The 27,210-nt window shown below is 29.7% G+C and overlaps 2 protein-coding genes across 8 annotated transcripts in view; one reads left to right on the plus strand and one right to left on the minus strand.

Moving 5' to 3' along the window:
• Window positions 1-27,210, minus strand: part of LOC116431026 (scavenger receptor class B member 1) — a 62,742-nt gene that overhangs the window by 15,673 nt on the left and 19,859 nt on the right. The window contains exons 3-6 of the mRNA XM_076367796.1: window positions 10,782-10,873; window positions 9,773-9,933; window positions 9,254-9,398; window positions 5,745-5,945 (exon numbers count right to left, since the gene is read on the minus strand). Of these exons, the coding sequence (XP_076223911.1) occupies window positions 5,745-5,945; window positions 9,254-9,398; window positions 9,773-9,933; window positions 10,782-10,873 (599 nt within the window). The remainder of the gene's footprint in view (window positions 1-5,744; window positions 5,946-9,253; window positions 9,399-9,772; window positions 9,934-10,781; window positions 10,874-27,210) is intronic.
• LOC143174533 (uncharacterized) lies at window positions 1,964-5,775 on the plus strand. 7 transcript variants are annotated; one of them, XM_076367800.1, is made up of 6 exons: window positions 1,964-2,496; window positions 2,565-2,649; window positions 3,112-3,141; window positions 3,236-3,394; window positions 4,680-4,757; window positions 4,820-5,617. In XM_076367800.1, exons 2-6 carry the CDS (start codon window positions 2,630-2,632, stop codon window positions 4,908-4,910), a joined length of 378 nt encoding a protein of 125 aa, XP_076223915.1. In that variant the 5' UTR covers window positions 1,964-2,496; window positions 2,565-2,629; the 3' UTR covers window positions 4,911-5,617. The 7 variants fall into 7 exon arrangements, 3 of the variants coding, with proteins under 3 accessions (XP_076223915.1, XP_076223914.1, XP_076223916.1); XM_076367799.1 differs by having other exon boundaries at window positions 2,231-2,649; XM_076367801.1 differs by lacking the exon at window positions 3,112-3,141 and having other exon boundaries at window positions 2,232-2,649.

Here is a 27,210-nt window from a genome sequence, read left to right on the forward strand (position 1 = left end):
TTTATCATTCACTTTACTATCAATTTATATAAAAAAAGAAAGTGATTTTTCTAAGTTTGAATTTCCTATTTAGAAAGAAGAGTAAAATACTTTTAACATTTTTTAAAGTAAGTGTCGATCACTGAAGTTTTATTTTCAAGAATTTTTGTTAGACGTTATAGAGACAATAATAATTAAAAGTTATAAAATTCAATTTTTTAAGGAATTCTTTTCGTAATTCTTCTAACTTTCTATACATCTTTTAGTATATTTATATTTCTAATTTATGTAAATAAAATGACTGGAAAAGACAAGAAGAACAACAACAACGAATCAGCAATGGTTTGAGAATTTATTAGCCAATGAAATTGGTTTGCAACCTACCTATCTAAAAATACCTATATATTCTCAAACTTGCCTATACTACAAACCCAAATATTCGACAAATTCAACGTGTATTTCCAAACAAATGAAACGTACTATACAATTAATGTCTAAAAATCTACAAAATTTTTATCATTAGTGACTAATCAAAACGGGCAGCAAACTGTTAAAATATTCTCTTATAAATAATACGAAACCAAGTGTATCTCATTGATTAATGCTATAAATCATTGTCAGCGAACCAATACCGCAATCACTAAAAGTAGATCGTAAAAATGACACGCGATCGTTCGCAAAAAGAGCAACAAGCCGATAAAATATTTTTAAAGCAATATGAAACTAAATGTATCTTGCCGCCTAATGTTGAATTACTGGCAGTAATACCAAGCGTGCCAATACCGCAATCATTTGAACTAGAACACTAAACCGACAATCGTTCACCTTTGAGTATGACATAGAACGTTCATTAACAGTTCCTTTCGACTCATTATTTGTCGTAATAAGGCGAACGAAATCGCAAACGAAACTGAGTAACAGGCTCAGGAATCTCGTCGCCAGAAATCTTGGCGGCAGGAGTGGCCCGAGATTGGACTAAGGGTCAGTACACACGAGCAATGAGATCTCGCTGCAATCTCACGGCGCACAGTGGGGTATTTGCTTGATCTGGGCGGCCAAAATTAAAGACAGGTTTATATTAATTTTTTTACAAGAAAATATGGAAATGTAAGATAATAATATACAATAATATGCAATTATATGGGATATAACAATAAATTTATATTAATAAATTTATATTGATAAATTGTGTAAATTTCATATATTTATATAAAAAATTATGTAAAAATATATAAATATATAAAAAATTATACATTATATTACATCATGTAACATAGAATAATATAATATATAATACGTAATAATACACCATAAATACTATATAATTGTTTAATTTATTGATTTTCTGTGAATTTTCTACACTAGTGAGCAACATTAAAGGATCAGAAAATTCCTGCTGAAACATTGCTGAAGTTAAAAGTAATATAAATTTAAAAGAAAAAAATTTGTTTCAAAGTGTTGAAGTTAATGACTTTAGTAAGTGACTTTCCGAAACACTGCAGACCGCGATGCACGGCGAGTGCCCGCCAAATTTGTCATCCTTGTCGCGATCCGTTGTGATCATCCAGTAACCGTTGTGACGTTGACTCTGCGGTTTAGCAAATGACGTAAGCTCGTTGTCACACCGTTTTGTCAATCGCGCGGGATTGCCAGCGATTCTGAGATTGACAGAATTTTATGATAATGATCGTTCATCATTTTTCAAATATTAGAGATTACGTTAGGACCAGCGAAGCCAAAAAGCAATCAAACAGTTGCGTTTCTCCCACTCCGCCTTACCCCTTTATTTAAAATATGCTTAAAGTTAAGTTAAGCTGAAGTTAAATTTCTATTTAACTCCTTGCACTCGATTTATTTTCAATGTTGTTAGGTGTAAACTCGTATTTATTTTTAGGGAAACGAATTAAAGTAATTTACAGCGACAGAATTCAACGTTTTATATTTACTTTATTTATTATTATCGTAATAAGACTTAATTTTATAATCTTTCAAAATGTGGTATTTTTTAAAGTATCACAAATAAACTATAATAAATTTGTATTGTCATCTTCAGCATGTCATACGAGTGCAAAGGGCTAATGTTTAATATCACACATTACAAGGGAAGGAACGAAATGTTTTTAAGAATTTTCCGTAATTTTACATTAATGTAGAATATTTCAGTATTAACTTTATAATTAAAATATACCGATGAATTTATTTAAGTCATAAGTCATTTATTTTTAAAACGAGAATGATTGAATATCAACAGTGGCCTCGTGTGCATAGGCCCTAAACCGAACGTCGCGACGGCGAACAATTTTCCTCGAATTCACTTTGCCACGTGCTCCTTCAACATGTGGCGTGTCTACTTATGCCTTTCTGTCATAATCGCTTTTTGTGCGTTTAAGAGTTGTTGACACTAACCTCGTGAACCCTGAGACCGTATGCAAAACAGTGAAAGGATCAACGACTGGAAATAACTACGAAAACCGTCTAAAGTTCGGAAGACTTAGCTGTTCAAATCTGCACGCACACGTTCGTATATAGTTGCGTTCAACAAGCCGAGACACTAAATATAAACAAATGCACGAACTGGCTTTTAGGTGGAACAAAGGGGCAAAATAGTTTTAAGATAATTTTTATTGTTCGCACATTCACGACTGCTGACATGAATTCGCGTTTTTTAAGGTTAATATTTCAAAAGAAATTTTATAATTTGTGTCCTTGTTACAACGTCTGAAATGTGTGGCAATTAGATTAAGATTTTCTTCATTTTCACTAGTAATGAGTAGTAGAAATACGACAAATTTATTGGTCGCGAATGTGTTAAGATAATTTATGTTGTTAACACTTAGGTAACCGAGTGAGGAGATATTTGTCTTGTCACTGAAAAAAGCATTGCCTTTTACTTTGTTTTATTTGTTCCATCTTTGAGATAAAACCAAAAGATTCTAATGTAGCAAGAAAATATTTAACATTAGAACTACTGTACCAGTCAAAATAATTGATTTCGGTTTTTTTGTTCCGCAATTATTGATATTTTCAAAGCATTGAACATTCGAAATGGTTTTGAAAATAAATTGTTTCACTTGAATACTATAATGAATGTCTGAAGAACCTGAAAATAATCTATTGTTGCAATTTTTATAGGGATTATATATCAATCGTATTGAATGCTCGGTAATTCTAGTGTCAAATTTAAAATGAATTTTTACTCAGTTCAACAAGAAGGTACCGAATTAATTTCTATTTCTTTCACACGTGCGTGCACAAGGAGCCTGCTGCAAAACGTGTCGCATACGCAATACTCGAACTTAAAAACATCATTTCCTTACGAAGGTCGGTCAGTTAATAAAAATTTACCTACAATGGATCGTAGAGGAAGGGTCAGGCCACCTGACATTTCCGGAATTTTTATGGTAACTATATCCAGGTAAAAAGTTCGTCATGATGAACTATAAGAGTAGAACTAAGAACTTTTTATAATTTTCTTGTCTTCTGGAAATAAATTTGAAACGTTATATCAATCATACAAACATTTCTAATTGTCCTCTATTGGAAACGCTAATTTTGAATGGGTTAATCTCATTATGCGTTAATCTCACTAATAGATTAATTAATGGAAAACATATTTCCAAATTTTCTTCGCTACAATTTGTTACGTTTTCGCGAAAATACGACTGAATTACTTCAGATTTCTATTCCTTGAGCCTTTTACATCGATTTGCAGTAATAATTAGAGTTTAAAGAAACGCAAAAGTTTGGATTGCCCACATTAGGGTTGATGGAGGTATTTAAGAAAAAGATAGTTGTTTCTTTTCTCTCTTCACATCGAAAAATTGTTGTACAAGGCCATACATTTTATTTGCAAGATTAAATGAGATAAACTGTTACAATTATATTGATTTTAATCCTCAGTATCATTTTGTAACATTCATGTAACGTAAAAAGAAAGAGCCAGTGATGCTATTGGTTAATTTCATATGTGAAATATACGTAATTACATTGTTGTCATAATGTCCCACAAATTGTCTCCAAGTGAAAATATATAAATACAAAAACTCCTTCTGGTGCATTGTGTCTTATTCCTGAATGTTTTCGTTAGAACTACTAAAAGCAACGGATAAAGTGTTCCTCTTTTTCCTTACAAGGAAAGGTATTGAACCCGAAAATTCAAAAAATGATGAAACTTTGTGTGTAAGTGGATTAAGTCAAGCCTAATACATTGCAATTTCTTTTTCGTGGCGAATTTCACTTTGAAGGGGTGAAATCACTTAAAAATTTTCAAATCAATCATTTTCAAAATCAGAATTTGGAAAAATTCTATTAATGTTTGAAATTTCTGAAAACATTGTTCGAAATATAATGGCAACAATAATAAAATTGTATAAAAATCTGTAATAACTTAACATGTTTCTGCATGGCGTAACTTGGCGTAACTTGGTATATTTTTACGGTAACATATGGAAGAAAATACATAGATAAGAATTTTTGTAAGTGTAATAAAAAAATCATGATACTAAGGGCTAAATATTTTTGTACACCAAATTATACTTTCACTGCGACTTATTTAAATGTAATATGTGAATTTCAACCTGTGCCAATTTTGAATAACTCTTATAACTACCCGTACTTTATTTTGTGGACCAAATTATCACCAATATGCCGATATTGCGTTTCTCTTTGTAATTCGATACCGATTAACCTGCATGAATAAGATTTGTGTCACCACATGAACGGAGGAAGTTTAGCAACAGGAAACTTGAAATGATTGGGTCGATTCTTGCATGGACAAGGTTAGTCGGTTTGTGTCAATAACCGGTATACTTTTCTTTCAATTTTTCCCCTTATATTCCAGAAAGTCTAAGCAATGTATATGCAATACGTGCCGCTACGCTGTAACTCCCGTGCATTTGCGTCGAGTTAACGATCAACGCCAGTTTTCATGACTAATTGTAGCGAGTTTTTTTCTGATTGAACCAGTTAACTGTGGAATTTAGTTTGAAAAATCTCTCGTTTTGCGAGTAATAAAATGAAAAAATGAAGTGTGTACTTATCAAACGCAGGACGAATGCAGCTAGAGTATATTTTAATGAAATACTAAAGCGAGACAAAGAACAATCACATATTTATCTGAAAAAATAAAGAATTTATCGTTGAATGAATTAGTGTCACTGAAAGATGACGTGTATACTCGCCAAACGCAGTTAACTGGCTAATGAGTGTCTAAAACAGGGGTGGACCAAAGGTATTTGCTGTCAGGTGCAAATTTTGACTGGACTCCAATGTGTTCACTTTTCCTTTGTGTTTGATTTCTGACACCGCCAGCAATAATTAAGAGACGAAGCTTTGTAGAAACATATTTTACATCAGATTTTGTTCGTTTTTGTATAAAAAAGAATTTGTGAAAAAATTGTAATATAGGTCTTTTTTTTTAATACACATTCATTTATTCTTTTATTTGTCTCTAAACTGACCTCTGATCAATGGTTTCTGAAATGATGTCTTGATTATTTATTTTTCCCCCTTATAGTATAAAGATAGCATACTTATATTATATTTATACTGTAATACTTATATTATTAATATAAATATTAAATATTGTATTAAACATTAAATATTAAATATTATATCGATAAGTGAGTACATACATTTGTACATATTTACAGCATATGCATATGATGAAAATCATACGAGAGAAGTGCAATTTTCTATTCAAGATTAAATAAAAGAAAAACTAAGAGTTAATTGAGGAGTAAATTTTGAGCAATATGAGTACTCACCCTATCAAGCAGGCCAAATTTCCGGAAATTAATGAAGCTTGGCACAATACTGCTCGCCAAGTGCACTAGTCTGTCTTCGTAGCCCCAAAGATAATCGTGAGCGGTGATGTGCAGGATCGGTTTGCTGTCCAACATGTTGACCAGACTTGACCATGGAAAATTGACAAGGAAACTTGCGTCGTGCAACGTCGAAGAAATCCCCTGTGAACATAATTACCGGATATGAGACAACGCAACGATCGACACTACTTTAATTTATGAGTCAAATGTAAATGTTATTTATGAGTGTAACGTAAATTACACAGTAAAGGGATCGATTACCACGTTTAATTGCTTAATTTAATTATTCTTGACCAGTAAACATTGAAATTCAATCAGGATTCAATTAATTTATTAGAATTCGAATTCATGAAAATAATGACCTCATTAAGTTACATTTGCCACGTGCACAATTCGGTTAAATTGCCAGTCATGTTTACAACAATCTTTTTGCTAACAATTGAATGTAACATAGTTTTAATCGATCGGGAATCTGAAATTGTAAATACAACAATTTTCTTTTTAAGAAACCGTAGCAAGGGGATTCTATTTTCATTGCGGTTGTGTTCGTTCTCTGAATAGAAATGTATGTACATATCTACTCGTGATTCGATGCATTTACGTTGACTGTTATGCGTGAATCACGTTAATCACCGATTAATTTATCAGTTAATATTGAATCAATTTTTAATTATGTTAGTTTATTATTTCCCCATACATTATTCTGTAATTCTTTTCATATTGGCTTTTACAATTAATTTCTTCTTAGACGTGGAACTGAATTTGAAAGCTTATTTATTTTTTATAAATTAATCATTGGTACATGACTAATTTATTACGTTAATTTCAATTTATTCAATGATTTTCTTAGGTGTGTATCTAAGAATTAGAAATATGATAATAAGTATTTAAAAATTATCTATTTCAAAATTAATTTTACGAAGAAAATTTCTAACTTTAAAAATTAACTCGTAGAGTTACAAAAACACGTTTTGCAGGAAACGGTGCTTCAGGCTTTCCTAAAGAAATTATACACGTTTTTATAATATAATGGATTGTAATTCACAATCACGAAGACGTCATTAAATTACTGGGAATATGTTTTCCTAGTGAGAATAACTCCAAACACGCTATAAATCCGCTGATGGCGTGGATTAGGTCAATGTCGATGGATTTTATGCAGATTGTTTCTAAGAGTCAACGCGCGTGAAGAAGAAATAAAAATTGTAAAAACACGTGTATACGTGGAAAAGAATCGAAGCCGTGTTAGATTTTTACAAGAATTGAAAATGTTTCGAAAATAACTCGTTGAAACTGTTATATATTGTCACACGAAACAAGAAATAATATTTTTTTAACTTAAACTTTGTTACTTTGTTCGAAAGAACTGTAAATCTGCACAAGAACCTGTTGTTTATTCATAAGTACATATTGAACATGTTTCCATCAATACCTTCAGTCTTTAATGATTCACTGTTCGTGACTATTCGAGGTGTGCCCGGCAAATGTATCTTCTTTTTTGCGATAAAAAATCATCGCAATAATTATCCCTTCGGGAAAGGAGCGTTGACGATTGACCTATTAATAGCGTAAAAATTGCACTGTAATAATGAATTATAGGTAATATTATGACAGTCATTTCGACGGATAATCGTCGCCCCTTATTAATTACGGCTAGTAAATTGCAGCCTTCTCATTTACAATTCATATCTGAGTTTTACGTGTTAGTCAGCAAACGAGATAAGAAAATAAAAATGAAAACGTTTAGCGCCGTTTAACACATCACAAAAAGAGGTGACGCGAAACATCATCGAATTCATGAGTTTTATAGTTCTTCTAATCTATCGTTGACAAGACGAAGTAATTGAAGTGTATTCATCTTCTTGCGGATGATAGATTCCGTCAGGTGCGTCAACGACGATGAGCTTGATTTATTATTAGATATTTGCTTCGAATTTACACCGACGAAAGGAAATCACCTAACTCGCACTTACTTGACGATTCGAATGGAACGTGCTACACGCAATTTTTTTGTAACTACTCAATTCCGAGTTTAGTATTTAAGTAGTGAGAATTGAAAATAGATTGAAGATGAAAATTCTATTTTATGAAATATTTTGAAAATTAACGAAAATAAAAATACGATGAATACAAAATTGCTGGTGTGTTTATGAAATTTTAAAGGTTTTTCAGGATTCTTAGACCCAGCAATTAATCGAGAATTGATTATGAAAGTTTGTTAATGTGGAAAGATACTCTTTTGTAACTGTGATAAACGTTCGTAAGGAAATAGCGTTGTATAAATAAACCCGTGATTCTGAATATTTATAGATGTATGTCTTATATAAACAAAATTGTAAACTACCGGTGAGTTTCTCAATAATAGCCTCTGGTGATAGTTTTTCTCGTAAGGATGTAGATCGGAGGAAATTATGATATGTAGCAGTTTCACAATTTAAATAAGCAGTCGCTATTTATTCATTCAGTCCAATTTTAATAAGAATGTTTAAGTCGATTATGTGTGATTTAATAAATTATGTTTAAATCGATTTACATTTTTAAGCATTATAACAGGTTAACAGTTAATGTAATGTTTACTAAATGTTAGTGTAAAACGATATTGAATAACTGTTGTCATATGCTTAGAGTATTATAGTATACTTTATAATGTAACGGTATGATTATAATAGTACTATAGTACGAAGATAATTTTTAAAAAGCTCAAGATTCCATCGAAACTTTATTGGGGAAACCATATGTCTTTTTAAAAATAATATTAGAGGAGATTTCGCTAATAAAAGTATTCTTAAAATTTTTATCCTATTCTTATGTTATCTACTTAAAAGTGTTCTTAGTCTTATATTATAAAATTAATCATCTCTCACCGTATCGATTTTTTTTCAACGTTTTCTTGGTTTACGGATTATAATAACTCTATGATTGTTTTAATAAACAGTAAAAATCCATGATGTTTACTCAGTTTTACTTTTACGAAATACTTTTAGACAGATATAGTATAACATATAATATAATATAAGTACAAGTATTATATTATATAATATAATATAAGTACAAGTATTATATTATATAATATAATATAAGTACAAGTATTATATTATATATTATAATATGGTATAGTATAACATATTATAATAATAGATATAGATAAAAATGTACTGCATCTTTTTCAGATTCAACATTTTTAAACAATTTGTCAAAAGTAGTATTGATATACACAAATTTTGGTTAACCTATTTTTTTACGTCGTATTATTGCAAATAACTAAATATGAATCTAAAATGAATCGATAAAGTAAACAGCTACATATGTTATATGTTATATGTTCTCACAATTAATATAATTGCATTAAGATTCTCGGGAAGCTGAAATTAACTCGTTAACTGAGTAATTGGTCATTTACGTGTGCGCGGTGGCATTGCCGAATAAATTACGAATGTGCTTTCACTCACCAGCATTGGTATGTTCGGCACGTACAGCATATCAGCCTTTGGGTCACCACTGGACATTTCTGGAACGAATAGTATCGTTCGCCTCGGATGATATGAAATCGTATTGTTGTCGTACCACGTGACATTGTGATTCTCTAATATTTCCCTGAAATCAAATGGATTGACACCATCGGTATAGCAAATCATTAATTTTTTGTTGATATTCTTTAAATTAAAAAGAATTCTTTTGAATAAATTCTCACATATAAAAGAGAAATATAATATCTGTAAAATACAAATTTTATCAAAAGAAAATACTATATAAAATTGTCTTGAAAGTATTATAAATATTGATTCCGTTAAACGTTAACATAAATACAAAAATTTTAGTTATAATTAAATTTTAAAAAATAGTGGAACATATAATTCTATTCGCTATTTTTGTCCGATTATTGTATTTATTATTAATTAATTTATATTTAAAAGATAATTAGTGAGTTTTTAGTAAGAATGTTTCAATATAAATGATATTTTACTTACTGATATACGTATGGTCCAGTTTCTGCAACCTTCAATTTTTCTTCGCCTCTGAGAAATTCCTCCGAGTTCGTAATATTAAATACATATACCTTGATGAAAATATCGATAGGAGGCTTCTTCCATAAGTCGAAAACTAGTGAATTCGGTGTCATTTGCAATTTCTAAAGGAATATATTTGAACTATTAATATTTGCCAACTATTGTTATTACTAGTCAATTATCTAGTTCTTACATGTTTAACTTATTAGACGTCAAAGATTGACTCATTCGAGAATCAGAATTCAAAATTTTCATCAAAGAGTGATATACTAATTTTTATACTACTTTTGATACTTCGAATTCAAATATTTTTGTTTAAATTTTATCATTAAAGCATCATATGTATCTACAGAACTCAGGATTAGCAGTAATAAAAATCATTTACAATTTCCATTTAAATCTATACATTTTCATTGTTATCTTTCTATGAAAGAATATAACACAGACAGTGTTACAGACATTTATCATTTTATTTCTCTACTTTTTATCATTTCAATCACATTTCTCAAGTAATATGGAAGTTAACACGTTGTCCGTTACAAAAATTTCGAGTGTTTTGTGTAATATTACTCATTCTTTCATAAAGATAAATAATATTAGAAATAATTATTAATAATTTGATATCATAGTTTTTACGTTACACTATTGTTTAGTAGTTACGTCATTAAATATTTTTATTCGATATGAGTTTTCTTGTTTTAATCGTTTCCAAGTAATTCGAGAGCTCCACGGTCAACGTGTTAACCCTTTCAGAACAAAAGTCAGCATTTTGGAGACACCAAACTTCCATATTTGAGATATAAAATTAGCAACATATAATTTAATTATTCGAACAACAAAAGATCGATACATATCCTTTTTCTACTCTGTAAGAATTCTGTATATAATTTAGCTGTCTCTGTTGAAAATATTGAATATTTTTGAAAAGCCTCGTCGGTAAAGCGTTGATAAACGAATTTTAATTACTCACGTAATCTATTATTAGCTTCATCGGGTTTATTATGTAGGTAAAATAGGCACCTATGGTACAAATGACGGCCAGCAGGAATAGAATTATACATTCTGTAACAAAACAAGAAAAAAACATTTAAAAACAAGATAGTCAACAGTCTTTGAATTTACGCTACTCATCTTTGTTTGCATTTTCAATCTATCCTTCGCGTCCGCTTACCGGGAAACTATTTTCCGCTTGGATAATTATTCAAACAATGTTAAATTCAATGATACGACATTCAGAAAGGATTTATTTTCATTCTGTACTCAACGAAATGCGTTAGCATTAAAAGATTTCCGTCGGAAGTTTGCAGGCTATTTTCATTACGAACACGTAACGCCATTCATAGTTTTCCAGTAATCCGTTATCATGTGTTAATGACAGAACAATGTTTATCTAATAAATAATTATGCAATTTTCAACAAACACGAATCGAGACAATATAAGAATATTGAGTAGTTGAAGTGGAAACTGTTGTGTTAAGCAATAAGGAGGAAAGTGTGAACGTTGTTGCTTAAAAGTTTCCAATTATACACATCCTTAAACAAATTCTTGTAGTTCTATTTTATTAGTTTTTCAAAAAGTACATATACATTTTAATTATAATCTTTATTTTATTTCTAGTTAAGTGAATATTAAATTCAAAAGTTTTAAATCTGAAAATAAAAATTTTAAAGTTAAATAATATTTCGTTACTATGGTAGAATAGTGTTTTCAATGAACCGATTATTTATTTATGAAATATTTTCATTGTTTCGAGAAGGAAGTATCTGATCAGCGATGATCAGAAAATACTACAAATGTTATTTTATTAAATCATTCATAGCTTGATTCATGTGATTTCATATTAGAATTAAAATACGTTATTATAATTAAATTTATACTATATAATACATATACTGATACCAGTATTATGATCTTAACGAAAATGTTCTGTTTTTTGTTTACTTAACAGAATAATAAGAATATTAGTTAATAATATTATACACCTGGTGTTTATTTTTCGATTATCTTGCTTTAATGTGTTTTCCAAGGAAAATGAATTAACGTGTCATTGTTATGCATCTGTACTCTTAATCTATTACTCGTTTTTTCAGACGTTTATCAGAAGATAATTCATTGTAGTGTTATCATAGTATCTCATATATGTCATTTAGATCACGTATACGTGTATTATGAGATAAATTCCTTTATATCATTTTTATTCATACGCATTCCTGTTTGCGTAGACGTTCATAGGCAAAAAGTTATCTTACTGACAAGTTAATATCGTTTTTACGTGGAATAACAAGAGGAATTATTGTGCGTAAAAAAGATATGTTTTCATTAAAAAAAATGTTTCATTACGTATTGCACGTGCATTATATAACTATAAAAACGATATTATTTTTCCCCTTTATAGTTTTGTCCTTCTAATTGCGAATAGAATAAAATAGACTTATATTGTATTGCATGTATCGTTATCCTCAAATGGGGCCTACTTAAAAAATGACTAGAAAATATATTTTTAATATTTTTGTAAAGAAAGTAAAAACAAAATTTGCCAAGTAGCGAGTTAAATTTTAAATAATAAAATAACATATGTAATAATAAATATGTAATAATAAAAATAACAATGAAATAATATACACGGTGATTTTGGCTGAACTTAGAAAACATAGAGGACAAAAATTGAGTGGTGCAAGGTTCTGCATATATTCATGACTATAGGTATAGTCAAACCTGTTTTTGTGTGGTCCTTTCCTATACGACTTTTTTTGTACGATTTATTTTATGCGGTATATGAATTCCAACGGTGTTGTTGTTTTTCAAGCGACGAAAGTGACTTTGAACCAGTTCATCAAAAGAAGATGCGCGTTTTGGACTACGACAAGTAGCAGTAAATTATGTGCATTGTGAAAATTTCTCCATGTATGAGAAATTAAATTTTTTTTAGTGATTTCATGTATAATTTAATTATTTATTTTGTTTGAAAGCACTTTCTCACTATTTCGTAAATTTCTGAACATTTTTTTTTGTGCGGTTTCTTTTATGCGTTCCCTATCTACCGCACAAAAACAAGTTTGACTGTATTTTATACATGCAATTACGCACGTGTATTTCGCAGTTACAGTACTTTTTTCAATTGAAATCTATGTCTTTCTTTACACGAATCAAATGTCTTTTTCATTCCACGTAAACAAGTATTACGATAATATAGTTCATAATGAACTAAAAAATTCAAAATATAATATCTGAATCAAAAACTTCAATTAAAATCTATTAAATGTAAATCTAAAACTGTATTAACTATATATCAATATTAATATCAAAAACTGTATTACACTTTACCAAAACGTTCTTTACAAAACACAACATCAAAATCTATATTCTTAAAAAAAATTTTTTAAATATTATCCTATGTAAGATGCTCTATAAATAATCTATATTTCCATACATATGCACAGATGATTAAAAACAATAATTTAAAAAGTTTTTCACCCTAGTGCCGCACATAACACAAGCAATACGAATACTTTCATCTTTAACCCCTTACCCAACGATGTATCCCTCAACTATGATCGATATAACTACTTTTTCATTAATAATTATTATTAATTTTTAAGTATTAATTATACAATTATAATTTATTGAAAAAAAACAGAAGGATTGTAGGTGTATTCACTGTCTATGTTTGCTCTAAAATATAATTATTGATAACAGAAGAATAATATTTAATTTGAATTTAAAAGAGTTGAGTAATATCTATGCTTGTTAAATTCCCTATAAAATTTGCACCACGTGTCTGATACGTTGTTATAAGGCAGGGGGTTAATTATGACTATAAATTATGTCGATGGTAAAATTTCATATACAATTCGATAAAATAATATAAATGAACAGATGCATCGGAGATGGGAATAAAATTGCTATTCCGAACGTATTGTGGTACGTTACGTCAGAAAGTCATTTTGCATCGTGCATCGTAAAACGCGAGAGAAGTTACAAGTTCTTCTCGGATTGTTTAGACTGCGAAGGTTGCTGAATCGAATTATTATGATTTCCATCGGTGAAAAACGAGGGAAATACTGTGCATGACGCCGTTGAGGTCACGGCGATGCTAAAGTCCCATTTAATTTATAGCTGATTCAACGGAAAGCCGGGGTACCTTGGTGAAACCGTTACACTTGTCGTATTGCGAATAGTTATCGTCTGATTGTGGTTCGCTTAATAATCATCATTGTAACTGTGATTCCACTGAATTATCAGTGCACTGTAGGATTTTTTCAGACAAACGGTTTAATCTGGAGGAAATAGTCTGTAAAAATCAAGTTATTTGCATCACGTAGTTATGATTTTGAACGTTTTTTAGAAGTTTTGCAGCAATGTTATATCTTTCTAAACTTAGTAGTCATGGCAATGCGTTCCGAAGATTCTAACAGTTATACATAATCAACTTTTTATTCAATGAATTTTTATGAGGTGTAAACAAAAATGTATGCCTATTATTCTGTTTAAAGAGTGTTGTAATGAAATCAATAAGAAAATGTTAATAAACAATATTATTTATTACATTTTATGATTGTTCCCACGTGGGAATTTCATACATATACCAACATGTTCACAGTTTCCGATGTCGTTATTTAATTTTATAATTATATAAAAGTGTTCATTTAAAAAGTGCAGAATTGTTGGAAACAATAAAAGGGTTAATTTAAAAACTTCTAATAAGTCAACAAATAAAAAATTATTCCCAGTAAAGTTATTTCTTTTGTGTTGTAATTGTGTAAAAACTACTATTTTGTAAGGCAAGAAATAAATCGAGGATTTTATTTAGAAAAATGTAAGATGCGTTGAATCTGAATGCACAATAAAGACTGACTTAATCTTTTGAATGTTAATATTCAGGACGTTTCTATTAAATACGAATTAACATGAGTTCTAGACGTTTCTTTCATACATATATGTATAGGGTACATACAATGTAAGGATGCAGCAATTTCGTTATCATTCACGTCTGATCGTCACTGGAACTTTCTATCATATGCACATATACATATAGATAGATATTCATTTCATATAGAAATAATGTAAACGATTGAGAAAACATGTTCTTGGAAACGAGTATTACATAATTAAGAAGACTGTGATAACTTTTGGTAACATTAACATTTAAACTACTTTTATATTAGGTACTGGGAAAGTTTGTGCGATTTTTTATTAGCAATGAATCAAGATCCGATTTCAATAAATATTTCACTAATTTAATGTATGAAATTAGTATTAACAGCAGGTTATGTTTACGTCGTTGATATTAACTAAAATAAAATTATTTTACAAAAATATTCTCTATGTTTAAATGTTGATTTAAGAACACACACGAACTTTCTTCGGTACCTAATAATTATAAATATATCGTAATTAAAATAGTATTCGGAAAGTCGAATTAATTATAAAAAGAAATTTATTCTTATTTATTCATCTGGCTGATGTTGAATTTTCCAAGTGTAGAATATCTATTTCATTTGTTGCTTCAGCTTTGATTCGATATAAGCTGAATTTGACTCGTTAATTACAATCAAGTATTTAAACAAAGCAGTCTTTAATCAAAATTTATTGTTATAAAATTTTCAGTGATAGCATTGATGGTAGCAACTGATTTATCTCTGTATATAAACAAAAATTCATTCAGTACAAAAATATTTGTTATCTTTTTTACAAAGAGATTTATCTTAAAAAAATAATCTTTATATGATAAATCTGTGAAAGAATCATGGCCCCGAAGAATTTTCCTTTTCCCTCTGATTTCCATGTGTTTACACACAATCAGAAAGAAAAAGAGATTATATGCTCCTCACGTGTATTAAGTCTTTTTCTCTGCTTTCATAATCGATCATTTTTATGGTAATGATGTACGTAGATTTAAATTATGACGCAATGTTCAATAAGCAGTTACACATGTGCTTAATTAACTGTGCACGTGTTATAGCAAATGAAGCTGTAACATTACGTCATTGGGGCAATCTCTATATTTCTTTTGTTAGTCCCAATTGCTACCGTCTTTAATTGCTACATATTCATGACACATTTATTGCATTCTTAATCCATCCAAGTTATGGATTATTGAAGCCAAATTGCGCAGTAATGAGTTGGACTTGTTCCGCATTATATTGTAATACCTTAACGTATTACTGTTTAGAAATAGTACTCGAAAAGTATCCCTTTAACCTCTTGTCTTGTAATAATAAGTCAGGCTCATGGTGAAGATTTGAAACAAAATTTAACATGCATAAATGTTACTGTATTTTTTTGTATTCAAATTAAATATTATTCTTCTGTTATTAATTATTATAATTCAGAGCAAACATAGACATAGGATATACCGAGAATTTTCCTCTTTTTTTTCAATAAATTATTAATGACAAAGCAAGTGTATCGGCTACAGGAGAAAGTTAGGTATATTAAAATAATTAAAAATAAACAATTTAATGTGAAAAATACGATTTTACGCTGTTACGAAGACCTGAAGTCAGGAACAAATGTATTCGAACCTTATACATGCTTAGACACAATAATGTGTCTAATTTGCGAAACACTGAGCATTTCAACAAAAGAAAACTGTTCAACTGTGAAATATTTGTGCATCGGAAATTAATATTTAAATTACTGTCGCCGTCGCTCGTGATGAATGAAGTTCCTTGAGATATTCGTTCTATCTGATTTATATGTCTCGTTGATTTACATTCATGTTTAATGCTTTTAAATGATGATACATGTCTGACAAGTAGTATTAATTAAAGAAGTACATGTGTATGTTATTTTGTATCTTTTTCAAAATGACCATGTTTACACTGAACATTTTAATGTAAAACTTTTTCATCATTTCAATAATGCAAACTTCAAGATTTATTTTTACTACAGTTACAGTATTATTTTGAAATGTTGACACTAAATGAAAATGATTTAAGAATTATATATTTTTAACTATATCTTCATAATTGTTTTTATAAAAATGTTTTAAAAATCTATTAAGAACAAGAAAGTCATTGTGTGATAAAATGAACCATCGAAAGATTCTGTCAAATAAAACTGTGACAGCCCTTATTTTGTGAAATTCATTAGAATACTATCTATGGTTAGGTACGTAAAAATTTTAAAAATTACTTCACGGTTTTAATTTAATCATACTTAGATTGCTGCAAAAGTTTCGGGGATTCGAAATTCAATTGTTTATGTTAAGGTCAGATAATGTTGACACAACACAATGGAAAACCTATTAACACTAAAACTACCAGATGGATCAAAATGACCCATTCCTGATTTTTTCGTTTTGCAATTTTTAAAAAGATGACAGATGTTTCTCTGAGAAATTATTAAAGAAATTGATTTAGCAATACCTAAACTGAATTGTAAATCAATTTAACTGCTCGGTAGTTTTAGTGTTAATGTTGAAGAATATTTTGAAAAAGAATATAATTATTTGTTCAAACTTATTTGTAACTTTTGTCATACGTTCCCGAAACTTTTGTAGCACACCACGACCGAATTTAAATCTGATGACTGAGCTGGTTAGCTCAGAAGAACAACTTTTATATGTATAATAAGTACTAACTATACCTTTTAACACGTTATTATGCATAATTATAGCGCGCATAGATAATCATCTCGTCAGATATTGTAATCCGTATATAAGTCTTTATTTATATGTCTTCTCTAATTTATTTATGCTATATTGCACTTCATATGCCACACTTCGATACATAGTATGTAGAGTCTATAGCATTAAAATTGAAAGTGGGGAATTATGTGGGGAATTACCGTACAATGGCGACATTTCAAGGATCGATGAAAGCACGAGTAGTCAAAATACAAGAAACAGCGACATTCTACAAGGCTTTACATTCTATAATGTCCCTCGTTAATGATGCCAATGATTTGCAAATGTTGAAATGCCAATGAAGCGCAAGCATCGGAGGTTAAGGTTTTTAGTAGTTTTCCTTAGTTGAGTTTTCTAGGGAAAACCAATGATTTGGGGGGGGGGGGGATCGATCCTTTTAACTTTTTGTTGATAAGGTTTTTACAAGGTATAGGCTATCCCACTTAATTGGATGATTAATATATAGTTATGAATGTATTGTATATAAGACTGTAAACAATCTAGATTGCGAGAAACAGTAGTTCGGCTAATCAAGGTCCTACTGTATTCAAAACCTTATCAAAGAAAGCTAAATTTCATATCGAACTTTCTAGAAAAAAGGAAACTAAGTACTGATCTTTTATTATTTAAATAACTAAATTTTTTGTTTGCAATTTTATATTTTGGATATGAAAGTTTGATGTCGCCAATATGACGACCTTCAAAGGGTTGAAGTTAATCATAACACATCATAGGGTTTAAACGTATAACCACTGAGTGTATTAACATTATAGGAAATACACGTTAATGGAACAAATATATATAACGGTTCAAACTTAATATTCAATAAACTAAATTTGTCGAAAATTTTCTGCTATTCCTCTACGATCTAATTAATGTAATCTTTGATAGATTTTACTAAGAATTTCCATGACACTTCTAAAGAGATAAATATAGTCTAGAAGAACTTGAACAGTTATAATTTGTCTGTAACTCCCTATTTCTCTTATTTTACAAATAATTTTCATAAAATCTCATACAAAACAAAGTAACATTTAAGAACACTCGCATTTTCCGTGAATTAAAGCAAAACATTCTAAATAAATCGTCATTCAAAGGAATCTCACAATCAATTCGCTACAGTTCCATCCGACGCTACAGCTTTTTAGAATTTTAGGCCTTGACTGAAGGGGTTCGTGACTCAAACGATGTTTTAGAAATACCGGGACAAGCTGAATCACTGTAAACGCAGGGTCATTTAACGAATGTACACTTGAAAGCAATTTATTTAAATGCAGTTGAGTAATCCCGTTCTACGTAGACTGATGCCTCTGAATAAATATCCGTGCCCCTTCTATCAAAGTATCAAACACGAGACAGGTTGAATCTCTTTACATACGTTATTCGAAAAACTGCTATCGGTGGTTCCGGTAGTCAGACAGTAAGGTACTTTATAAATCCATATTCTTTTTTTCGACAAATGCTGACTGGCAGGTTCAGCAAAAGGAACCGCAAAAAATAATCCCATCGATTTTATCTTAACACCACTTTACAAAGATCCGATTAGCATATCGGCAGAAAATGCGAGCCGTCTTCGACCTTGTCGATCACTGGATATTCCGCGTGTCCGACGCTTGTACGTAGTATATTTGGAACAGGTGGTCTCCGTGAACGATGATTCCTGATCGTATTTCTGGAAGGGAAAATGTCTTAAGACGCGATCGTTATTGGCGGGCGTCAATCGTCCCCTACGATACGTAAAGTGATTCACCGAAACCTAGCTTGCCTTGACTCGAATACCACGGTTTCGTGAAGCTAGCAAATAAAGAAGACCTGTTCGCAATTCGATATCAATGATTTTAATGAACGCCGCAGCACCGGTCTGTGAAAAACTGTACCGTGGATCGTTAACGTACAGTGATTCACAATCTGCGACCTGGTTTCAAATTTTCGTGGCTCCAATCTTTTGCGGCCGTATCTGAATCTTTTTTTTTTTAAAGGAAATTGTTGTTGACGAAAATTTTAATCGACTTTTTGAAATTAATTTTTCGGCAGTAAATTAAATTAGAAAATTTAAATTAAAATTTTAAGAAAACTCTTTTATGAATTGTTTTCATGAGATACTGAATTATGCATTGAAGTCTTAACCAGTTAACTGCGTTCGGCGAGTATACACGTCATATTGAAATCAAACTGATACTAATTTTTTCAATGATGATTTATTTTTTAAATAAACATATCACTCTTCTTCGTTTTACTTTAGCTTCTCGTTAGAATATTTTTTTTAATTATTTATTAATTTCATTGCGGGCATTATCAGAGTTTTCTGAAATTAAATTCTACAGTTAAATACTAGGAGAAACTATATATTAACACTCGGACAATAGAGTAAAATTGTAACAATAGATTTTCTGTTTCTTTTTTAAAAGTTGCATTGTAAACAAATATAAATCGTTCAACCTCGGCAATTCAGGAGATACGAATACTCTTGTGACTCACTGTACAAACTGAACACAATATATTTATTTAAATAGTAAAAGTAATGAACACGTTTAACAGAATACCAGATTGTATCGCCATAATTACAACATAACACACTCAAAACCTAATTCATAAGTACATTAAACTCTGCGTTGAACAAGACATTCGTACATCGAATTTCATGTCTCCCCGATTTTCCCTATTCATGTCACTATTTGATAAATATTACATGACATTGTATGAAACGTCATCCGCAAATCGGTTGTACATCACTGGTGTATGGGGCGCCAGTTCGCTGATTCGTTGGTATTGACTTTTACTTTCGGTCGCCTTGCTGTTTATTACCTCTCAACAACGACACGTGTCCGACGTTCACCGTATAAGGACCATGTTAATGATGTCGAACCAAGTATGTCGGTTTTCCTTCATACTTTCGGTTGTCCTTTTTCTGTCGCTTCCGCTCTTCTTTTGTCAGCCTTTCGTTACTGTAATTTGTTTACCATCGTTCAACGATCAGAATTATTAGGTAATTATGTAATACAGATTGCGTTTAAGGCCTCCACCGTCAATGGTATGTAATTAATCGTAGCTGGTACGTTTGCGGTTTATTGACTAATCTCGAGGAAAGTAGTTCTTATCGCGACCGGTGGAATGCGTTTCATAATGTAGATTGTGGATTTCATGGTTGTACCGTATTTACGTAATTGAATTTAATTAGCAGTTTTTTTTATGGTACTATGAATTTTTGTGTTAAATGTTGTTGGATATGGCGCGATAAGAATTTCTGTATTGAATATAGATTTAATACGTGTATGTGTATCTAATATGTAAAATATAAGAAAAATTAGGATATATAATATAATATATAACATAATATAATAATATATTATATTACATTATATATATACATATATGTATATCCTCTTTTCACTAATTTATATAAAGTAACTTTCATCGTGAATAATTTTTTTAAATGAGTGAACAAATGACAATAAATAAACTTCCGCGGAAGAATAAATTTGTTCAGTAGTGTATTATTGAGCACCATTTTCATCGAGTTATTATTAGATTGTGGATTTCATGCGTTTGTAACGAATGTAAATATGCATGCGCCGATAAAACAGAAACCTTAATCTCTGTTTATTGTTCGTCTAATTGTACGCGTGCTATAGATAACAGTAAACTAAAATTAGTATTTAGTCGTGGAGTTATTTTTCATCTAAGCAGAATTATGCATTGATAATTTTGGGTCATTATATTTTTACACACTTAGTAAGGAAAAGATAAGAAGCGCTATATTTCACGTTACATTTGCATCAATCCTTGCGCTATCTTTTACATTGCAAGTCTTTCCTCTAAAATGGAAAGAATAATAATGGAGCAGTACAAAATTATACTTTCCATGTGTACAATATTTTGTGGGAAACGAAGATAAACTTTCTAATTATAAATTAATATAAAATTTCTTATTTCTTCGTATCGTACGAAAATACTTGCCAAAATAAATTCAGTCAAATGCAGTAGGATAGCTTGCAAGATTGAATTAGTTCAAATATTTCGTATTATTGTATTCATGCAGTAACATTTTTCACTGATTTTATTAATAAATTGTTTTAATTTTTATGAAGCTAGTTATTCATAAAGCTTGTTGTACAATATTCTTTCATTTTTTTCGAAAGTTCTCGTCAAAATGAACTCTTTTCAATTACTTTCTGAGAGCACCTATGACTGTATTTAACATTTTGCAGTGTAAAATTGTAACGAACCAACAGGAGTGTTGCAGAGGTATAATCGTTGTACGCGAAGTAACGCCATTTTCACGATAAACGTACATCAGATTTGAATTTATACGGAATAAACAAATCGACTGACTACAAAAAATATGACGATTTAGTCGACTTGAAAATACGAATAACATTGCTTCGTTGGGAATACGTTGCAATGATTGGACGTTTTTATTTATAAAATAAGACACGTGACACCAAAATCTTTTTCTTTGATTTTATCTTATTTTTTTCTGAATTTATTAATATTATTACTAATATTAATTAGAAACTGACAATAACAGCATGATAACTGTCATTACTTTGCTGGCAGTCCAACAATTCTCATTATGGTTAGATTTACTTTTTAATGAATTCTTGTTGCGGTTAGACTTACTCGTCGGTGGATCTAATAATCCTCATTGCGGTTAGATTTAATAACAGCAGATTATAAGTAGTCTTCCTTCCATTTTCTGTTTCCTTGTTCGATGTTAATAATTACGCATACAACAAAGATCAAGTATTATCTTCATCATCATTACTATCAGAATAGTTCAATTGATTGCAAAATAAACATTGCTGCAACATAGATATCTCAATCGAGAATAGTAAATATGTGCCATTGTAATAGATTAAATACTTATTTGACGGTTGACGCGATGTCTTACCTGCCCATCATCTAAAATGAATAATTTCAGTTAATAGCGTTAAAGAGTGTTTAACTTGTATTTGTAGTACTTTTAATGGACCTTTTAGTCGCAATTTTAAAAAGTTTGTGAGCTTATGATTATAAATGTAAATTTAAAAAATTTTTGAAAATATTGAAATTATCAATAAGTAAATTAATTTTCAACTACATGCTAATTTTTTCTATTTATCAAATCAGTTTAATAAACTACATATTTGACGGTACACACCGTTTGATGTGACATTAAAATGTGAGCCACCAATGGTACACGATGCCGTGTATGTGTTAACCTTGTCCTATGATTTGTTTCTGAACTATCATCGATACAACTATTATGGCATTAACAATTTACTGAAAAAACAGGAAAATTTTAGGCGTATTGTACGTCTATTCTACGTCTATATAATTTGAATTCCAAAGAATTGAGTAATTTTTGTTAGATTCTCTTTGAATTCTTCACTACGAGTCTGACACGTTGTTGTAAGCCAAGGGGTTGTGTGACTGAAACTATACGACTATCACAGCTGCATTATAAAAAGTACCAAAAAAAATACGATATCACCGTTTTGATAGACGCTATCTTGGCTTCCGCCACTGTTCTGATATAACGTACCCTTAGGTCAATTAGCAACGAGTACCCGTTACTACCGCCGCATGTTGATGTACGGTCTCATTATAATATGTCGGAACTCGCTTATGTTTCAAGCATAGTAATCCCATGACACGTGTTCGTTGATTGCTCCCGCTTGTTCGTCTACACATCGTGTGCGCAGATCGATCCATCAATAACGAAGGATCCAGCAAAAGGAAGGTATGCTAATGTCATTGTTCAAGTGACTGTAATTGGTAGCGGGGATAGGTCTCGTTTATTGTTTTAACTTCGACATATAGAGCAGGTAGGATGACCTTATAGCCCAGCCATAATTAATCCAAATTTGGACAGTGTTAGGAGTGAGTGAAAAATATAGAGTGTCCCATTTATGGAATATCGAACTGGATATATTCGTTTGATCTTGCGATCACCTTGGGGTCTTTTAAGAAAGATAGTTTTAAATATTTAAATATGAAAGGCATTTGAAATTTTTGGTATTTAAATATAAAAAGATTAACTATAATAAAATAAATATTTAAATATTTAAGTATGTAAGTTACTTATCCTTATTATTATTACTGTATTATAAATAAAATTATTTTTAATATATTATTTATAACAAATTCATTCAGAATGTTTTCTTACGTCGAAAATTTTATTTTTGATGATCAGATTCTTGATGGAAAAGAATGAAGTAAATAAGGATAGTTACGGCACTTATTAACTAATAGCTAGTGTTTCAGAACTGAAAAAAGAGTTATAATAAATATTAATAAATGAATAACCAACTGAATAACGAAAGATTTAATGATTGGATTAATCTTTTATATTATTAGAGAATTTTTATTTACAAATGTTACGATTATACACATTACGTTGTTTTATCTTGTGACATTGAAGGTGTTTCCGAAATTATATAATTAGCAATGCGATGATTGTACTTAAAAAATATAGGTATGAGCATTTATCAACAACTGATTTATTGTAACAAAGTGTTTAATGAAGCCAATTATTGCATTCTTAAAATACTGGACATGGATTGATCGCTTTCAATTTAGCTGTTGAATGCAAGATTAATTGTAAGAGAATTATTGATGCTGCGATAAAACAAGATAATAAACAAAAGACCGATAATCGAGACAGGAATTGTTGGAACGTTACTACACTTTTTGTATTAGAAAGTCCGTTTATGAAGAATAGTGTCTATGAACAATAGAAAAATATACCATATAGTGATTGAAGTAATAATCAATCATATTCAAAGTTTCAAATACATTTTTCTCAAAGCGATATTTCTTTAATTAGCTAACATGATATGTTAAAACCTGAGTATCCGATTCGTCTGAAATTCACCAAATATTTTATTTCTCGAAGTAAAACGAATTCGATATTTTTGAAATTCGAGATTTGCGACTTAAAGAATTTCCATTTTTTGTAAAAATGAAAAATTGTTTTTTGTTTATTGCAATTTTTTTATTTTTCAATTTGCTTTGATTTAATGCAGAGAATAACTATACTTATACAAATTAAATATTACGTACTTTTCTCTATAACAATTCCCCAAATTAACCTTAATTTTTTATTAACACTGTAGGAATACTCTTAAAATATTTGTAAATTATTTTTGAATGTCAAATCCGAAATCTGGTCATAATTGTCTTTTTCTTTTTTACTCATATTGATGTTTAATTTGGATTAACAGAAATCTTACATTGTATCATGAATTTTATTTTTTAATTCATTAGTATGAATTTTAGCTTCTTCAAGATAGTAAAAGTAATATTTTAAAATAATCTTCGAGATAGTGGAAGTAATGTTTTGCTGCAAATAGTTTTCATAATTATAATAGTGACGACTCGTAAAGTGATGTTTAATATAACTAAACTGAATTTCACAGCGTTGCACTGTGGGCACTTTTACTGTTTTAGTCGGCCAAAATCAAAAGCAATTGTATATTGAATTTTTTCAATACTTAATTATAAAGTATATTATAAATAATTAAATACTGTTCATTATCTAATAATTATGTTCGAACTGGAATCAGTCGAGTCGCAAAAAGCCGTTGCCTGTGTTTTTACATAGTAAAATTGATCGTAGTTTATCCCGTTTTAATAGGAAATGTATTACACATAGGAGAATTCTAATTAGATACGTCATTCGCAGAAATCTGTTGACGCAAATAACGAAGAAAATGTTGCGTTGCAGTTACTTTGTACAAAAAAAGTTACGGAAAAAAATAAACAGAGATAATTGCAATGTATCATAAGAAAAGAAGTGCAAATGAAATGCCATTAGTTCAGGTGTTGGCGCTAAAATAGAATTGCTTCTTTTTTCTTCGATAGCGATATAGGCGAATTAATTTATTGATTGAGCATAGAGAAAAACTGTTGGTACAAAAGAACGTATCACATAAAATGAACAATGTTAAAAATAATAGTGACACTTATTGCAAAAAGCTGATTGATGAACGCATATTTCACGTGGCCTTTAAGATACATAGTGAGAAACGAGTGTATCATCTCGGGATACTCAAAGTTCATGTTATTCCGTCACCAGAAACCTCTCTTTCAAAAATTCACAAACAAAAATATCAAACTGTCTGTTATGCTGATATTTAAGTTGTTCTAATAAATCAGAAAATTGAATACAAAGGATAATAGTGAAATGAAGATAAAAATTTTAGAATATTAGTATTCAATTTTCTGATCAATTTTAACATTTTGCTTCATTCTTCTAACACGTGATTTATAGATTGTATCATAATGTTTAAAGTGTAATGGGTGTAATGGTAGTATGTCCTACCTACCATACAAAAACATTGTATCGAATTTTTTCAACATTCTGTATATCCACTTATTTATAATGAATGCAACATACGCATTGTCGTTAATCATGCTTCAATTCAATGCCTTAAGTCGTCAAAGATTATACTTCATTTCTATGTTACAAGTTATCATTCAACCGAGAAAAAGAATTCATGTTAATCAAATCGATGTTTCAATGTGAAAATTTTAATTATAATTAATCAGCTGATAATTATAATTATTTAATTTTTAGTTTATCTTTACAAAGATTGCTACATGTCATATTTCAATGAATTTAAATTTGTTATTGTGCACACAGAAAGTAAAGACATTTGAGTTATTAATTGCAAATCCTGTTTCATTTTGCGTTTAATATCTATTACTAATTTCCTAATACAGTCTTTCATAGTTAAACTTCATACATTTATTGTACTTTCATTTGTTATCCAAACTAAATAAGAAACAATAATTAAGAAAGAATATGGTTTCGTGATGTAAATACAAATACGATACAAAAAACGATACAAAAATTTTGTTGTAGACTATCAATTTCAAAATTCTCTGCGAAATATTTTTTATTGTTTGAGGCCATTCTGAGGTTATTTCATATCATATGCTATCAAACTGGTCTTCGTGTCAGTTACAACGTGGTGTTATAGAAATATAATATACAATAAATGTAAAAAAATAAGTCGGCACCTTTTTTGTTACCTTCAAAGTCACAACCTTCGATGGCCTTTTACTTACTTTAAACAAGTACACGTTTTTAAAATTTAATTAAACTGCTTTGCAATTACTTTTGCTTATCTTCAATACGAACATAAATAACTTAAAAATAAATGGTTGTGATAAGTGAACCAACTTGTCGTATAAAGAACTGAATAATCTTGAACATAGTCTGGTTAAATTAATATAATGTCGCAACAATTAAATGTAAATTTATTTATATTAACGTTAAAAAAAATGAAAAAATATGGGTGAACGGAGTTAAATTAAAAGAGTAAATTGTTTTCACTAATTAAAGAAATCAACTTATTAATCAATTATACTGTTACTTAACAGGAAACACTTATCAACGAGTGAAATCGAGTCAGTAGACAACACTAGCACGTAATTTTATCTTCTACTATGTTTGTTTTCTCTTGTTTTATCTTTATAAATTTTTTTGTAATAGTATTTCTTCAGACTAAACATTTGTATTTTTAATTACGTTTATGTAAATTTACTTATGAAGATATTTGAACAAATTGGAAATAAACAGAAAAATTATTTTTTTAGCCAGATTCAACAGTTAAATTTTATCATACACATAATTAAATTCTAGTCCGCTACTCATTACACTAATACATACGGTGCTCAATAATATATATAATGTCATTTAATATTTTTGTATGACCAAATGGTCATATAATGTTTTCCGCAAAGTAAAAATTTCTTTATTATATTTTCAAATTTGATATT

The sequence above is a fragment of the Nomia melanderi genome, chromosome 5, assembly GCF_051020985.1.
Source record: "Nomia melanderi isolate GNS246 chromosome 5, iyNomMela1, whole genome shotgun sequence".
NCBI lineage: Eukaryota > Metazoa > Arthropoda > Insecta > Hymenoptera > Halictidae > Nomia > Nomia melanderi.

What these genes read in the sequence shown, in the direction of transcription:
- LOC143174533 (XM_076367800.1), top strand. Translation starts at nt 2,630, where the DNA reads ATGAATTCGCGTTTTTTAAG. An exon ending in TCAATCGTATTGAATGCTCG is followed by an intron (nt 3,142 to 3,235) that starts GTAATTCTAGTG and finishes TGCGTGCACAAG; the next exon opens with GAGCCTGCTGCAAAACGTGT. An exon ending in TTTATGGTAACTATATCCAG is followed by an intron (nt 3,395 to 4,679) that starts GTAAAAAGTTCG and finishes TGCATGAATAAG; the next exon opens with ATTTGTGTCACCACATGAAC.